Genomic DNA, 17895 nt, shown 5'->3' with positions numbered 1-17895 from the left:
TTGGTCATTCCCACCCAGGGAAAAAGGGCTATTCAAGAACAGACTCTTGAAAATTTCCAAGCACAGAGAAACTTCCCACAGCTAGAAGATAAGAGTGTGAGACGTCCCCAGCTCCTTAGGTGTGGCCACCCCGGGTCTCTGACTAGACAAGTACCTAGGCGCCAATTAAGGCGCTGGATTCCGTGGCGAAGGTACCCTGACCTCAGGACCCCGGCATCATACCCCCGCGGAGTTCCCAGCACCGAGGGCACGCCCGCCGGCGGGCTCCCTCGGTTTCTTTCCTCCGCTCCACTGGCCCGTGTGTTCAAGACGCACTTGGAAGCCTCGTCCCCACTTCACCGAAACCCAGTGACTCTAGCACAACTTCCAAAAACCCCGAACACTCTGCTCCAAGGAATCCCACTTCGCCCTCTGATAAACCCATTCTCCTTCACAACCCTGCCCAAATCCTCATTTTCCACTCCAGATGTCCATCTTCAGTGACATCTCTTTGTTCTCTTTACAATCACCAATTCTCATTTCCGACCAGCGCTCAAGTCTCAGAGACTGCCCCCCTACCCATCCATGCACATATCTACTCCCCAAGCCCAAATGCCCTTTCCCGATCCCCCAACAGCCAGGGACAGCAGTCCCCTACAAACGCACACACACACTTCTCCGTCCAGAGCCCTTCCCCCTCGCCCGGCCTCGCCCCCCATCCATTCCCCCAACCGCCTCTCTCCTATAGCGACAGTCCCTCATCAAACCCCCTCCTTTTGGTCCCTGCCCCCTTTATTCTACCTCTGTCCCGCTCTCTCGCCCGCCCAGAGCCCCCAGTCCGCGGGCAACGCCCTCCTTACCATGAAAAGCCGGAGGACGCCGGAGTCTCCAAACCCGGACTAAGAAAGACAGGAAACACCCAGCTCGCGTGAGCCTAGGGAGGAGGCGGGGCCGGGGCGGGAACTTCCGCACTCGGCCACGCCACTTCCGCCCCGCAGAGGACACGTTCTTAAAGGGTCCGTTGTACCCCTAGATATCGGCCGCTTTCCTTCCAAGTTCCCTGGCTGGAATGGGTTGCATCTCTTTTCGGCTGGGTCAGGCATTTATCCCGCTCCTAATGCTCCGCTTTTTCGGCTTCCATAGAGGAGGACAAGGTGCAGGGAGGTTTTCCTTTCCGGACGAAGAAGCTCTTCGGAACTGTCGTTTCCGGGACTGTATAGTTGTTTCCCGACGGAGCTCTCAGAGTGAACACCCCGGGGCAAGATGGCGGTCGGGCCTCGGCTGCTGCCCCGGGTCAAGGCAGAGCTCGGGGGTCTTGGGCTGAGGCGGTGGTAAACTGCGGCGCCGACCCCGAGTGCGGGGGCCTCCAGCGGATAAAGGTCTACGGCCTGCAGGTAGCGAGTGGCAACAGGGTTGTGGGTTCTCTGGGTAGTGGGGCCGAGGACGTGGAGGGAGGTGCCCCTGGGGCTGGGTCCCTGCTTCGCCTGGTCTGAGGGGCAGGTGCTGGGGGGCTGGCTTTCGGGTTCCGGTGCGGGGGTGGGGAGGGGGAGGCGTTCTTCGAGACCTTTTTATCTCTGGGGCCAATGAGATAAAAAGGGGCAATAGGCTTTTATAAGCGGACTAGCGCTGGACGAAAAAGATTTGTTATTGTGGTTGTTGATGCCGAGGAAAGACGCCGGGCTGCAGGAGTCACCCAAGCCGGAGTTCGAACCCTACTCACTGTAACCTTGGGTGAATTCCTTCTCTTCTCTGAGTCTCAGTTTCCAACTCTGTAAAATGGAGTAATTAGCCCGTGTCACAAAGGGTGTTGTGTAATTCAAGTTTTAGAACCATGTCTGACACTCAGCTCTCAATGGAAGCAGCTGGTGTTAATGATACCAATAAAGAAAAGCTTGGTAGTAATCTGACTTTTAACTTAGCCCCACGGGCAGCCTTGCATTCTCGATTTTTCTTTGACTTCCGTGAATAGTGGTGTCCCTGGGTGTTCTCTGTTTCACTTAAATAATTGCTTTGGGGTTAGAAGTGGGTTCAAATTCAGGAGCCTAGTGACCTCTGACAAGTCATATCCGTCTCTACATTTCATTTTCTATGTGTGAAGGTGGAATTTGATAGCATGCACCTACGTAGACTGTAGCCTTCAAAACTTGTTGCTTATTTTTAAGAAAGTTAGACTGTTGAGACCTGATAGAGCTGAAAAGACAGAGGTGGTTAAATATCTGTACAGTGTCTGATCCATGGTCCACCCTTAACAAATGGTCTTTCAACCAGGTCATTAAACCTGGCTGCCCAGCTATTCCCACCATAAGGGGAAAGTTGTCTTGGGCTCAGACAGCAGTTATTTATGGTGCTTCACCTTTGGACTACACTCTCTAGACCTGTCAGGCTCTTTCATAGTGCTCCATGAAGTTGGCCTGATCCAGAAAAGATTGATTTTGAACAGCCTCATGGAACTATAGAAGTAGAGAAGAGTCCTGACTCAGTATAAAAATCTTGACTAGGCCCCTTTTGGGATTATGGGAGATATTAAATGGGATTATGGGGGATATTAAATGATCTTATAGCGTTGCTCCTCTTGTTAGATGAAATCACATAGAAAGGACTTGACAGGCAGTGGGTACTCAAATCAACATGTTTCCTTTTGCTTTTCAGACCATCCTGGTTATCACCAATCTTGTTTCCTAATCTTTCCACCTATAACATCTTTGTTTCCCTAACTGGATTGTAAACTTAAACTTCTTTACAGAATGGTAAAGCTCACTTACCTGCTATCTGCTTTCAGATACTCCTTATTAACATTTTCCCATTTAATCTTATCACAGTATCCTGATGACTAAATCGAGATACAAGAAGGTTAAATTTTCATTTAATCCTTTTAGCAACTCTAGGAGGCAGGTACTATTATTATCCTCAATTTACAGATAAGGAAACTGAGGCCTAGAGTGGATAAGTAACTTGGCCAAATAAGGTAGAACCAGAACTAGAGAGAACCGAGGGCTACTTTGATCCAAGGCTTTCTCTGCTACACACAGCCTTTTCTACTACACACAGCCTTTTCTTTGATTCTCCAGGGCATTTAGCAGAGTAAGTACTTAATAAATACTTCTGATGTGTTTTTATTTGATTGATGAACTGTAATAGATGTTATGCAGGTAGAGGAGGTGAATAAGAAAGAATTTGAAGAACTGCAAAGTATAGACCATTATGTGGTATAAACAGAAACCAACATATAGCATTGCTGAGAGGGGATGATGATCTCAAGGAAGGGATCTTATCCTGCAGGGCCCCCTGGAAGAAGTGAAGTTTTGACATAGTCTTAGAGGTACTTAGTCACAGTTGGCATGCAACCTCCTGTTTTTCTATCGGGAAAAAGTGCTCTCTTCTCCTTCTCCCTCCCCTTCCTCCCCCTGCCCCCCAAGAGGGACTGTCTCCACGTTAAGGAAAGAGTATACCATTGTGCTCATGGCTTGGGCCGGCTTGTTTGTAGCTTTCAGGACCTTGAAACTGTTACCCAATATAAACAGGGCCCAGGGTTCATAGCCCAAGTGACAGGACTGGTGAGTCTTCGTGCACCCAGGGATAGAAAAAACTCTTCATGGGTAACTGTTACTTCCTACCCAGAGAACCATATTGCCTGTACAGATGAGGGCCTCTGCTGAACAGTTTTTAAAAAAAACTTTGTGTCTATAAAAATAATACGTCAATTAGACTTAGTGACTGTGTGCCCCGTCAGCCACCTCTATAGGTGCTTGATATCATCATCTCATTCAGTGCTCATGATCGGCCTCTAAGCTGATTAACAGACAAGACAGAATGACTCCGAGATTATCTACCCCCGCGGTACATGGCAGAGCTAGGGGCTAGCTCCAGCTCTGTGTGACTCACGGTGCCATGTCACGATACCACATGCCTTCTATGGAGAATTCGGAAAACAGACTAGTTAGGGAAGCAAAATTTCCCACAGTTCCCCTACCTCAAAACAACCATTCTTTTTTAATATTGAAGTATAGTTGATGTACAATATTATATATAAATTACAGGTGTGTAATGTGATTCACAATTTTTAAAGGTTTTGCTCCATTTGCAGTTATAAAATACTGACTATATTCCCCATGTTGTACAAAAGATCCTTGTACCTTATTTTATACCTTAAAGTTTGTACCTCTTAATCCCTTACCCCTATACTGCCCCTTCCTCCTTCCCTTGCTCTGCTGGTAACCAGTTCTCTATATCTGTGAGTCTGCTTCTCTTTTGTTATAGTCACTAGTTAAAACAACCATTCCTAACGTGTTTTTTTCCCCCAGTTTTGTATCTACCTGCTCACGTGATTTTTTTTCTCTTTTGTTATGTAATTGAGATCATGTTGTAATAGGGAAGAACCCTTTGTATTCTATTACAAGTTAATCACTAAAGAGATGTTGCCTGTAAACTTAAATTATACATAATGGCCCGCCTCTGGGAACCCTGCCTCCCAGGTAATGAGCATTAAGCTAAAATACCTTTGTTTAGCTCACAGGAAACATCCTGAGCAGGCCCACCTGTGAATGACTGCAGGGAGGAAGAAATTAACACATCCCCTCTGGAGGCTGACCAGAACCAGGAAATGTTTGACTTTACTTCCTCCCCTTTTGGTATAAAAGAAACCTGAATTCTAACTCAGGCAAGATGGTTCTTTGGGGCATGAGTCCACCATCTTCTCGGTTTGCTGGCTTTCCAAATAAAATCACTGTTCCTTGCCCCATCAACTCGTCTCTCAATTTATTGGCCTGTTGTGTGGCAAGCAGTATGACCTTGGACTCTGTAACAGTGTTGGTTCGCAGCCAGCCTCCTTTTCATTTCTTAGACATAAATATTTTTCCAACTTGCTGAAAATGTCAAACATAATTTGCAATGGTTTTTAAACATGTCATCCCCTCTGTTATTCTTGGTTGCCATCACAAAACATTTACATCTTTAATTCAGCAACTTCTTTGGGCTTATTCTCAACCTATTTCCTTTAAACTGTGAGGACTGGGGAGATACATCTACCATTTAGATCCAACCTTAACTAAAGAGGGTACAGATTTATTTTTTAAACCAGAGACACTGTCTTTATTACTTTTCCTCAGTGAGGAAGATATATGATGCCTACCTATAAAACTAATCCTAAATCTGGATTTTTTTTCTTCTGCTTCTGCCAGAAAACACAAGCTCCTCTGAAGTGAGAAGATGTCCTCAGCTGTGAGCCCTGTGCAAAATCACTAATGACTGATTACCTGACGTTTCTGCGTCACCAGCAGGTCCTCAGGTGAGTGCTCCAGACTTCCACTTCTGGGGCAGAGTGAATGGTTTGGAAGAGTGGTACCTTTTTATTGCCTGTCTTCTCACACTCCCTCCTGTCATCAGGTAAAAGTTTCTATATAGTTTTACAGGTACTTAGTCACAGTTTGTGTGCAACCTCCTGTTTTAGGGAAGAGGCTCTCTCTTCTGCTTCCTCCCCTCCCTGACACCCCATGAGGGACTGTTCCATGTTTGTTGGTCTTGAGAATTACTGATGAGAGACCCACGTGTAGGAAAAGCCATACTATTTAACAGATGTGAATCAGTGTCAAACAGCGGCCACAGAGGTCCCCCGATGTGTTGACATGGGAGGAGCCTCTCGTGACCTTATCCTTGATGTTTTCACTTGGACACTGCTTTGAGTGAGGTAACCTGGTAAAGAGATGGTTTACAGGAAGTCTAGATTTCTGAGTAATTCATTTCAGTGCCCGTGTCAGCTGGTCTGATTATATATATTTTGGATAAAATGACAAAGTTTTCAAGCATCTAAAGACATCATCTCAGTGTGGGAGGCTCCGTGGACCAGTGCTATGTGCTCTAGGCTGATAGCCAAAGCCATCCCTTTGGGAAAAGACAGTTACTGATGATTTAGATTAAAATGTAATGGCTAATTTAGAGCCTCTCTCCAAAAATACCAGTCTGTGGATGGGGGCCTTTCTACTGTAACATCTTCCTCAGCCCTTGACAGGATGGGAACAGTGAGGACAACAGAATAAGTTATGCTTAAAGCCAAACATGTTCGATTTAATGGATTGTCTGGCATTCTGGAATCATGTACCTTTGGCTTTTTTAGTGTTTAAATGGCCCTTTTAAAAAAAAAAAAATGAGGGCTTCCCTGGTGGTGCAGTGGTTGGGAGTCTGCCTGCCGATGCAGGGGACATGGGTTCGTGCCCCAGTCCGGGAGGATCTCACATGCCGCGGAGCAGCTAGGCCCGTGAGCCGTGGCTGCTGGGCCTGCACGTCCGAAGCCTGTGCTCCGCAACGGGAGAGGCCGCAGCAGTGAGAGGCCCGCGTACCGCAAAAAAAAAAAAAAAAAAAAGGCTTCTTTTGTGCTGGGCACAAAGTAGGTATCAGTAAATATTTGTTGAGTGAATGGATGAATAAAATAATGGTGACAGTAAATAATTATGTTTAATGTTTTTCCCTCAAATCTTTACTTGTCAAGATAAAAGTTGACTGCTTAGTGAAATATCCAGGCATCTTTGACTTAGAGGATGCCTGGTTTGAGTTAGAGCTTTGTGGATGGAATTAATTCATGCTTTATTTATTCATTAAACCATTGCAGAGCCCGGACCCTATGCCAGGCCCTCTGTTCTTTCTCTTAAAAAAATGTGATTACTTAATACAGGAAAAAGCATCACTGGTCTGGGGAGTTGCATGAAAGGAGCCGACAGGAAGTTGGGACTTGTGCGGGGACAGCTATCAGCCCTTTGGGAGGGAGCTGGGGGGTCCCGAGTAGCTTTCTGCTGCTGCCCAAGTCCCTTCCTGCCCTTTGCTCCTGAGCCCCTTTCCGTGAGTGTTTTTCGTATAATGACCTACATCAACTACTTGCCATTTTCTTTGCAGGGTTTGTGCAAGTTTGCAAACATGTTCACTGTTTCTCAGACCTCGAGAGCTTGGTTCATTGATAGAGCTCGTCAGGCTCGAGAGGAAAGGCTGGTGCAGAAGGAGCGGGAGAGGGCAGCTGTGGAGATTCAGGCCCACGTACGGAGTTTTCTCTGTCGGCGTCGACTGCACAGAGAAATCAGGTGGGTATCAGGAGCTCCTCAGCACGTTTTCTTTTGTTTCCAATTCATAGCAAAAAAAAAAAAAAAAAACAAACCGATTGCTCTTCTCTTAACAGTTCTTGAACAACCTTCCAGCTGCTATGAGCTCCTAATTTAAAACATCTCTTTTTACCCTTCCCTCCCTAGGAGAGAGATTGATGAATTTTTTAAAGCAGATGACTCTGGGTCCAGTAAAAGAAGTGCACTTTGTATTTTTAAGACTGCCAGGAAACTGCTGTTCTTGTTCAGAATTAAAGAGGATGATGAGGTAAAATAATAATAGCAAACCCACATCGTGCTTATGTGTCAGATCTTTTTGTAAGTATTTGATAGGTATTAACTCATTTAGTCCTGACAGCAACTCTATGAGACAGGTTCTGTTACCCCCACATCCTGCCCCTTTTGTTTTCTTGGAACCTGTTTCATAGGGATTATGCCCAGTGCTAGGAATCATCACGATTGTTTTCACATTGACTCTTACAGGCACTTGTCCTCAGATGCATAGATCAGCAGAGTTATGAGACACAGAATGGTACAAGTCATAATAAATGGTAACTGACAGGCAGTGGTGAGGCCATCGGAGGAAGAGGTGGGCTGTGGTGTGCCATCAAACGGGTGGCCACTCCTCTGCTCCAGCCACTGGGGGACTGATACTCTGATTTTTTTAAAGATACTCCAGAGCTCTTTGACACTCAGTTTTCTAATTTGTAAAAATTGGCCGCCAATTTGAAATTTCTCTTAAAATCCTGCAAACCAAACAAAACAGGATAGTTGTACCTTTGGAGTTGGAAAAATCAGCCTAGAAAGTAAAATTCCAGGGGAGCAGCTAGTCATCTGTAACAGTACTAACGGAGACCCTTGAGGAGGGCCTCTGTGTTCCTGGGGGTTAGGCATCCATTACTGCTAAGCTTCACATTGTGCCAGACCCGCTTCTGGGCACGGGGCCCCAGAAGGAAACAAAGTGGGCAAGGTCTCTACCCTTGAAGGGCCTGTAGCCCAGCAGGAGAGAGAGGAGGCCTCTGGCAGTAAACAGTCACGCAGATAAGGACAGGCAGGCGCAGGGACGTGACGCCTGTTTACAGAGGAGGAAACCTCAGCTCAGTCTGGTAGGGCAGCAGCCAGGGCAACACCTCTTTTAAGGGCGCATCCAGGGTTGGTACAGCCAGGGTATACCACTTTTCTTGCTTTTGCATTTCAAGATGAAAGTGATGATATGACAGTTTGTGAGGCAAAAGTCAGTATCCGTGGTGCTTACAAAATGGCAAATGGCTGAGCACAGTTTAGGAGACAGCTGCTAGTCTGCAGGAATCCAGGCCCAGTTTGCCAGGTTGATCTTGTTTTTCAAAAGGAGCCCCAGTCTAAAACACATGTAGAGCTCATCCCGCCTGCGGGTCACCAGTTTGAGAGCCTTTCCTCAGGCTTTCTGATCCTCGGTCTCCACATCTACAAGTCGGAATTAAACAGGATCCCAGTGTGAGTCATCTGGCGTCAGGCCGGCACATCCATGCCAGGGGTCCACGGAACATTTGCTGCTTTCTGATTTCTCCATTCATTGTGAGAATTTATAACCCCCGTTCTGCCTCTCTGCAGAGATTTGAGAAGTTGTGTCGCTGCATCCTAAGCAGCATGGATGTTGAGAATGAACCGAAGGTAAGTGGGGCGGAAGCCAGAAAGTCTTCCCACGACCCCTCAAGCTGGCCTGTTTGCCTCTGAAAATTCCTGTTGAATGTTCTGACTGTTGTGTATGACTCTGCATGTTCACACCCATGTGCAAATAAGTAATGGATCGAAAACATTAACAAAGTAGAGGTGAATTCCTTAGTCTTTGCATTATCCGGGAAGCTGTGTTCTGCTCTTGCCTCATACTCAGGATGGTAAATCCGCTTACCAGGCTATTTTTACCTTTGGGTTTAGTGTTAAAATAAGTCCTCCTTGCTGCTTATTTTTCTGTTCATCCCCCTGCCTTATGTGGCTCTGGACCTAGCTAATTGGTCCCATTCCAGTAGCTGGAATGTGTGTCATTTGATTCCTGTAACTGCCCATTACACTCCTCTTTTTCCTGTTTGTAGGTATGGTACGTGTCCCTGGCTCTTTCCAAGGATCTCACCCTCCTATGGATTAAACAGATCAAAGACATTCTGTGGTATTGCTGTGAGTTTCTTGAGCAGCTCAAGGTAAAAAATAAAAACAAGACTGTAAATCTATCCCTCCCACTTGAGGCCTGTAGAGTGTATTTTCAGAGTCCTCGTGGTTCCCTCCTAGGTTGTACCTTTGTGATGTATCAGTTGGAGTCTAGTAAAGAATTACTGGAGGCCCTGTTCCCAGAGAGAGTGAGTTAGATGCTGTTATCAACTTGAGAGCTTCTTTCATGCACGGTGTTTTGAACATTGACCTGCACTTACCACAGTCTTGATGCCAGGGAATCTTGTCTTCCTTTCAGTGCTTTTGATATGGTGGATACTTTGTAGCTGGCATTATTATACTAGTCAGGCCCCTTGTTACAGTGCAGAAACCCAACATGAATGCAGCTGGTAATACATACTAGAGCCGGGGGCCGTTTGCATTTTTCCCTCTCTTTCCTTCTTCCATGTGTGCTCCACTTTGGAACCACCTTGCCCTCTCCCACTGTAATCATGGCAGCTGGCAGTTCTAGCCTCACATCCTGACTGTCTTGACCAAAGACAAAAGGGAGGCTTCCCCCATAGATTCAGAAATCTGGAAGGACCCATAAAGGTCCAGTGGGATCCTGGTCTCAACCCTGAACTGGTCACAGTGGCAAGATGGGTGGGGTACTGCCACCAGCCCTGCCTGGTCCGGTGCCCACCCTTGTGTTATGGGAAGGTGGGCAGGGGTGTGAGTGTGCACAAACAGCAGCCATTTCCACTTTGCACGTGGGGAGGGAGAAGATTCAGGGGCAGAGGCTTGGCAAGGACTCTGGTAGTGACTGAGCACCGGAGCAGATGTCCCCAGAGCACCCAGTGATCCATTCCCAGACATCTCTCTCAAGGCAGTTGTGAATGGCTCTCTTGGTCTTGACCCGGCATCAAGCATGAATTATAATCATCATTATAGTAATAGCCAATAGTATCAATATATAGTGTTCTCTGTGTGCGAGGCACTGTTCTTAATGCTTTATATATTCATTAATCCATTTATTTCTCACAACAACTAAACGAAGGAAGCAGTGTTACTGTCCCTAGTCAACAGAGGAGGAAGCTGAAAGTACAGAGAGGTTAAGAAACTTGCCCAAGATCACACAGCTAGTAAGTGGTAAAGCCAAAAGTCTGAACCCAGAGTCCTTGTTATGTTCAATTGCATTTATACTCCAGTTGCTCCAGTGTGCATGCATACATATGTTAAATACTAAATGCATACATGTAGCAGGCCAGCCCTGGTCATCTTGTTTTCTAAGAATTCTCAATTCTTCATTCCCAAGTGTATTTCAGTTCTATGGTCAAGCACTAGTGTGCTGAAATCCCTGTTGTTTAACTCCTATAGTGGTCATTCCTTAAGAGAAAAAGAATAAAGACTTAGAATCCTGACTCATTTGTTTGCATTCAGAAAAGTTGTAAAACGGTTGCTCTACTGTCTTGGACTGGACTTAATCTTACTCTCTTTATTGTTTTTAGCCTGAAATTTTACAAGACTCCAAACTCATCACACTGTACCTCACGATGCTTGTCAGCTTTACAGACACTTCAACATGGAAAATTCTCCGGGGAAAAGGTCTGTGTGACTTGCTTCAAAATCTTTCCTAAGTAGCGTTTCCATGGAGAGTTCGGGGATCTTTTCAAGAAGTACTTTTGCCACCACAAGCCTCGGGGAAGGCCCTAGAACCACACACGTGGAGACGTTGCACTGTGGAATCTAGGATAAGTTCAGTATCGTGTGCTCAACTCTCTCCCTTCTTGGAATTTACGTTTGAAGGCACAATGCCTCTGAGCTCATTTGTTAACAACTCCCACAGCATTTCAGCCTCCAGATCAATAGTATTCACTTAAGCCTCGTCATTTCATTTGGAGAATATTCGGCAGCAAATAATTCTATTTTGCCCATAACATTGCATGTTAAAGCTGCCTTCTTCCTTGAACACTGAACTTGGCCTTATGTGTTTCATACATTCACCTTATTTATTCATTCACCCAGTAACCTGCTGTGTGCCAGACGCTCTGCAGGCGCTGGAGACAGGGGAGAGGTCACTGCCCTCCAGGGCCTTTAGGTGCTGAACTCTGTGTGCCCGCCCTTCCTCCCAGTGCCTGAGTCTGGCGGGGTGGGGAGAAGACAGACACTAAAGAGAGGTCGTATATATATGAATATCTGAGTAGTATATGTGGGTATGCAGGTCACGACAACAGTGTCACAAGGGGTGCTTGGAAGGAAGAGCCCAGGAGAAACGAGAGTGCAGTGGGGAGGGAGGCCTTGCCTTACGTGGGGCTCGGCCTTTCCTGAAGCAGTGACATCTGAGCTGAGAGCTGCAGGGGGAGGTGGAGTTTGCAGAGCACAGAGGTGGGGCAGGACTCTGAAGCAGAGGAAACTGTGTGCCAAGGCTGCAGGCCAGGAAGGAGGGTTCATTTAAGTCATGATCCTGGACTCTGGGGAGGATTTAAAACTCCATACGTTCTGGGCCCTGCCAGGGAGCTTGTATTCCAGTGGGGAGAGGAGGTAATCACCGGGGGTAGAAAGTGCCAGGCCCTCGGAGGGAAGTAGAAAATGTGCTGCAGGAGCTTGGAGGCCTGGGATGATACTTCTGGGAAGCCATAGGTCCTGTCACCTAAGAGGTTACGCTTCCACCGGCCCTTGCAGGAGAGAGAATTCTGGAGATGTGGTGTCTCCCTGTCCTCTGGTGCCAGACCCAAGGGGAGCAGGAAGGCAAGCCAGAGGAGCTCTCATTTCCTTACAGACTGGAGCCTGGGGCATGTAAACAGTTCACATTATGGTCAGAGATTTTTTTTCTCAGACTTTTTTCTTCATTTAGGTGAGAGTCTTCGACCAGCCATGAACCACATTTGTGCAAATATAATGGGCCATCTCAACCAGCATGGATTTTATTCTGTGTTGCAGGTCTGTGACCCCATCCCTAATATGGGATTCACTCTCCATATCTGAACTTGGGTTTTTACCTCCGGTTTCGGCACATCTGCTGCCCTCCTCACAGAAGCGCTTTCTGCAAGAAGCGCCCTCTCCTCCCTCCCCAGCCCCGGCCTTGAGACCCTCTTGATTTGTGTGAAGGGAGGACAGTGACAGGGACCCCTTCCTTCATTGTGCTACATTTTTGACTCTGAGGATAATCCAGTCATCTGAGACTTAAACTTAGGAAGGAGGCCTCAGGATGTATTTCCTCAGCTTCCTTCTTGATTGGTGTCTGGAATCGTATTTCTAGCTCTGTCCTCAAACAGCCTTCCGTCCGCACTGCATGTTATCGTGCCAGTTCGTACATCCAGGGAATTGTCAGAAATGTAACATCACTGTTGGAAAGTATCTATACTTCGGAATTCTTGAGTTTGAGAAGTGACATTGATCTAGGCCGTCCTCCCGCCTGGCACTGAGATGGGCTCTTTCCTGGTTGCGTTTCACTTTCTCCTCACGACAACCTGCGAGGTGCTGTGGCAACCAAAGGTGGATTCTCAGCAGTTCATCTCAGTGGAAGCGTCTACTTGACGCCATAACTCTGAATTGCTTCTAAAATAATTGAGATTTTAAATCTGGTGTTCTTTTTATCGGCTGCTAATTTTTTTAACTATTTATTGTTTTTAAAAACTCAAGTTTAATATTTAAAGTAGAGAGAGAGTGGTACAGTGAACCTCCATACATACCCGTTGCTTTTCTTTCAATTTTTAGAAACATTCCAGTACAGTTTTTTATCTGAAGCACTTGCTGTGCATTTTTTACGTGCACATGAATATAAAGTTGGCATCGCCCCCTGACCAATTACAATGTTCTTTGCAGGTATTGTTAACCCGTGGCCTGGCGAGACCCCGGCCTTGTCTGTCCAAAGGCACTTTAACAGCAGCCTTTTCCCTAGCAATGCGGTAAGTAAGAAACTGCACCTGAGGAGCTGGCATGCTTCTGAAGGCCTGCTTCTTCTGCTTTTCTTCTCTTGTTACTTGTGTTAGGTATGGGCTTGCCCACTTTGTTAGAATTTACTGGAAGTGTTGTTCTTAAGAAAATGACATATCTGTGACTGCCCTGTTCATAATCTTCCGGCTGTACCCTTGAATGTTTTTGCATCATGATTTGAGGGAAGCTATTCAAAATGAATTGCTTTTATTCTGCCAGGGCCCAAGATACGACCATTTTTCCTTTTGAGCTTTTAATTGATAAAGGAAACCTAAGAGCTGAAAGAGGCCCAGCAAAGGGCAGGGTGAAAGGATTCAGGGAATAGAGTTGCAAACACGGGTTTAAGACACTAGAGTTCGGAGGACCAGAGAGGATGTGATATTTATCTTCACTTAGTCAGTTTGGAGATGTAAAGTACTTAAGAAGCTAAATATTTCCTGATAGAAATCATACCAGCAAGTCTGAGAACTGCCAAGTGTAAAGAGCTGTGCTTGTTAATGGGTCCAGAACATACTTAGACTGTTGAAAGGAGCAGTAACTTGGGGAGTTGTTAATAAGATAGCTTGATAGTCTGAGATAATCTTAATCCCCAAGAAAATAGTAACTTGGGAAAGAAGCAGTGTTGTGGTCAAACCAGCTTGGTAAAGCTGCCTGTCTGCCCCTTCCTGGTAATTCACCGGGCACCTTCCTGCTGAAAGCTCAGACAGATCCTCTGGTAGCAAACTCTTTGGGCTTGTTTAACCTGATTTGACCCAAACATATCTGAACATGGAGTACTCTCGCCCAAGTTTTAGATGATGGAACCTGTCTGTTACTGTCCTGTGGAATCATTTTCCATGGAACACCAATTTGAAAAATGATGGTCTAGATTATAGGTTGGCAGACTTTTTCTGCAAAAGGCCAGCTAGTAAATATTTTCGGTTCTGTGGGCTACGCAGCTTCTGTCACAACTACTGTGCCACTATAGCCACCAAGCAGCCATAGACAGTACATACACAAATGAGAACGGCTGTGTGTTCCGATAAAACTTTATTTACAAAAACAGGCAGTGGGCAGTTTTTGACCTGTGGACCACAGTTTTCCGACCTGATCTAGACTGTGTTTTCTACTAACCATTAGCCACGTGGGGCTGTTTAAATGGAAATTTATTAAAATTAAATAAAATTAAGAATTCAGATCCTTGGTTTCATTAGGCACATTTCAGGTGCTCAGGGGCCACGTGACTAATTGAAAACCACATTGACAGCACAAATGTGAAACATTTTCATCATCACCAAAAGTTCTATTGGACAAGGCTGGTCTACACCGTCCAATAGAAATATGATGAAAACCACATTAAATAAGTCAAAAGGGCTTCCCTGGTGGTGCAGTGGTTGAGAGTCCGCCTGCCGATGCAGGGGACACAGGTTCGTGCCCTGCTCCGGGAAGATCCCACGTGCCGCGGAGTGGCTGGGCCCGTGAGCCATGGCCGCTGAGCCTGCACATCCAGAGCCTGTGAGTCCGGAGCCTGTGCTTCACAGCGGGAGAGGCCACAACAGTGTGAGGCTCGCATACTGCAAAAAAAAAAAAAAAAAAAAAAAAGTCAAAAGGAAGGGGAAATTGATCAAATGATATATTTGATATAAACTGCTATATCCAAATTTACCATTTTTGCATGGAATCAATACTTTTAAATTATTTATTTTAATTAAAATTAGATAATTTATTAATTTTTCTTTCCATGCTGAGTCCTCAAAAAGTGGTGGATATTTTACACTTAAAACATAGGAATTTGGCCTAGCCATATTTTATGTGCTCAGTAGCCCCTGACATGTGGCCAGTGGCTACTGCATTGGACAGCACACCTCTAGAGGCTAGACCTTCATAACAGGAACAGAATACAACCGGTTATGCTATGATTAAAGAAGTAGAACAAATTATCTAGGTAACAGTCATACATTCGTTACATACTTTGAGAGGAGTTACATGGAGATGTATTTAATGAGTCGTAACACGTTTTCCTAGAATCAGGTTTACTGCAGCTCCCTCTCCTGAGTCACCTGAGCAGCTCATTCCAGCAGCATCACCCACCCTCTCCTCTGTCAGAGACAGCGGAGGATTGACACACAGACGCCTGAGCCCAGGAGTGCAGCAGCGTCCTCTAGCTCCCCTGTCTCCCATCTCCCAAGAACACAAGTCGTCTTTCCGTCCCAGCATCCTTCCCCCGTCCCACTGTGGCTGCAGTTCACACTGTGATCCACCAAGAGGGTCATTATAGTCATTCCACCATGTTTCTTCTCCTTTGAGAATATAATAGCGTCCATCATTTTAAGTTTTTTCTTTCCATGTGTCAGAATCCATTGACTCACTTGTTAAGGCCAGACTGTTCTAAAGCCTTTTTCTTGCACGGTGCACTTTTTTTCCTCCTCTGAATATTTGTAAGTAATTGAACAGGACTAGGACCTTGTAAAACAAGATATTCGGTGGTTTTGTCATACGATATATAGATAACTACTACTAAAAGTCTATGAAGTCATAACTGATATGTTTAGATGTGATCACCAAGTCCTATAATACAAATAGCTAACATTCATGGGCCGCACGTTGTTTTAAGACTTCTACACACATTAACTGACTCCTCACCACATTCTCTTATCTCCATTTTATAAATGAGGCAGCTAAGGCCCAGAGAGGTTAGGTCACTTGCCCTTGGTCACACAGCTGGGAGGGGCAGGACCTGGAATTAAACCTGGGCCATCTGACTCCAGAGCCCACACTTTTTATTCCTTACTCTTTATACTTCATATATTCAACACATTTTTATATTCTAAGATCAATATATATTTCTTAAGTTAATGGCCCATGGGAACCTTCCCAAACTCACCTTGTTCCATTTATTATCTGGATATATATTCAGAATAAATTGCTCAATTGAAGTATGAGTTATTGGTGACTTATAACGCAGTACACATACCCATGTAAACACCACCCCACCTGTGAAATAGAACAACAGTAGCAGCACCCCAGAAGCCCCTCTTTTCCTCCCTTCCAGTCACTATACCCATCCTCCTCTCCCATGTATATAGTTTCTCACTATGCTTTTTTTTTTAACTTGATTATAGCATGAGGATTCTCTCATGTCAGTAAAACTTCAATAAGTTGATTTTTCATAGCTGCGTCATAGACTAAAGTATCACTTACTCAATCTTCCCCCAGTGAATGGGCCCACTTTCAGCCTTCAGTCTTCCTAGAAGTCCTGTGAAGCATAATTCCAAGGGATTTGGGGGTGTTGCTAGGGTTGTTCTTTTGTTCCGGGTTCACATTAAACATGTCTGAGTAAGGTGATGTGTCTGTGTCTAGCCCTGTGATTGCTGCACAATTTTCAGACAATCTGATCCGGCCGTTGCTCATTCACATTGTGTCCGTGCCCGCTCTCGTGACTCATCTCAGCACAGTGACCCCCGAGGTGAGTGGGCGCTGAATTCCCCCAGTTCCATCTTTGACTTTTTCCTTAAAATACAAAGTAAAATGTTTTCTCCGTTAATTTCTACCTCATCTCCTCATTGCTCTCCTAAATCAGTAACTACCGTAGACACACTTGTGTTAGAAGCCCAGAGAAAAGGGGTCTCATCTTTGTTCATGTTCTTCTTGGTGATGGAGAACATGTTTGGCAGCTAGGGGCTGATCTGCAGGGATAGAGTTCACACTCTGGTGGGAAGCTCCTTCTGTCAGCTTCCGCTTTAACAGTCTGCGATTGTTTGCAGCGCCTCACTATTTTAGAATCTCATGACATGCTCCGTAAATTCATCACATTTTTAAGAGACGAAGATCGATGCCGTGATGTATGTGAAAGTTTAGAAGGATGCCATACACTTTGTCTCATGGGTAAGTATCTATGGCTGGAATTTTATTGTGTTCTGGGCGTTGGGAAAAGCCCAGGTGTTTTGCTTTCCACCATTCTGGAGGCCACAAGCTGTTTTTAGTAAAAGTTGGAAGTGCTTACAATAAAAGACAGGTAATGAGGTAAACAGTGTAAGTAGACACATGAAATTGAAAATCACATGGAAAAATACATCAGCCTGGCAAACTAGCTGAGTGACTGTAAATGAATGTTAAATTTCAGCCCTTAGCTTCCTGGCAGCCAAGGGAAAAGTGAAAACGTGTTGAGTTACCTCGATAATTCTCATCTCAAGAGAGAGAAGAGCACAGTTGGGTGGGGCTTAGATCAGAGTAGGTTCTGCAGTGTCTATTTCACAGTGTTTTCATTTAGATGAGGAAAGGGTTTGGGGTTAGAGAAGCATTTGAAACAGCAGAGGTACACAACTCTCATTGCCTAATTAGAGGAAATTTATTTTGCATAGAAAAAGGTTCTTGGGGCTACATTTTAAGGGAGTCGATGGTAAGAGTCCTCACAGAAAACGTTAAATAAATTCAGTGAACACTGAATGACAGTGATTTTCCAGGACTTCCAGCTATTCTTCAGAAGGTCATTTCTGTGTTGACCCTTGGTTTTAGAATCTTGGTGTAAGAAAATGTTATACTAACATAAAAATCTGTGTACCTGACATTTTACACGTTACTTCATATAGTCCTCACATCAGGAGTGGGGATCATCACTGCAGGCTTACAGATGAGCAGAGACTCAAGAAGTGGGTTGGGGGTCACCTCGCTCACCTCTGGCAGAACCAGGATTTGAGGCCAGGTCTGACTGTTTCTAAGCCCTGCACAGCACTGCAGCCCCAGCACTGATGGGTTCTTCTCTACGTGGAATTTCTTCCTGCACGTAGACATGGATGCA

The 17895-nt window shown here is 45.4% G+C and overlaps 2 protein-coding genes across 8 annotated transcripts in view; one reads left to right on the top strand and one right to left on the bottom strand.

Annotated features, from left to right (window-relative positions):
• The window catches only part of KCTD10 (potassium channel tetramerization domain containing 10), a 34509-nt gene extending 33556 nt beyond the window's left edge, over positions 1-953 (bottom strand). The window contains exon 1 of one of the 2 annotated variants that reach the window (XM_059040316.2): positions 840-953. In XM_059040316.2, coding sequence (XP_058896299.2) covers positions 840-842 — 3 coding nt within the window. In that variant the 5' untranslated portion in view covers positions 843-953. The remainder of the gene's footprint in view (positions 1-839) is intronic. The other variant, XM_059040319.2, reaches the window with a different exon arrangement.
• Positions 954-975: 22 nt separating this feature from the next.
• Positions 976-17895, top strand: part of UBE3B (ubiquitin protein ligase E3B) — a 56912-nt gene continuing 39992 nt past the window's right edge. For all 6 annotated transcript variants that reach the window (XM_067015630.1, XM_067015632.1, XM_067015631.1 and 3 more), the window contains exons 1-11: positions 976-1373; positions 5157-5263; positions 6862-7043; positions 7209-7329; positions 8652-8711; positions 9131-9235; positions 10691-10787; positions 12037-12122; positions 13008-13090; positions 16458-16563; positions 16862-16982. In XM_067015630.1, coding sequence (XP_066871731.1) covers positions 6883-7043; positions 7209-7329; positions 8652-8711; positions 9131-9235; positions 10691-10787; positions 12037-12122; positions 13008-13090; positions 16458-16563; positions 16862-16982 — 940 coding nt within the window. In that variant the 5' untranslated portion in view covers positions 976-1373; positions 5157-5263; positions 6862-6882. The remainder of the gene's footprint in view (positions 1374-5156; positions 5264-6861; positions 7044-7208; positions 7330-8651; positions 8712-9130; positions 9236-10690; positions 10788-12036; positions 12123-13007; positions 13091-16457; positions 16564-16861; positions 16983-17895) is intronic.

This window comes from Kogia breviceps, chromosome 15 (genome assembly GCF_026419965.1).
Source record: "Kogia breviceps isolate mKogBre1 chromosome 15, mKogBre1 haplotype 1, whole genome shotgun sequence".
NCBI lineage: Eukaryota > Metazoa > Chordata > Mammalia > Artiodactyla > Physeteridae > Kogia > Kogia breviceps.
This window is presented reverse-complemented; position numbering and strand designations above follow the sequence as displayed.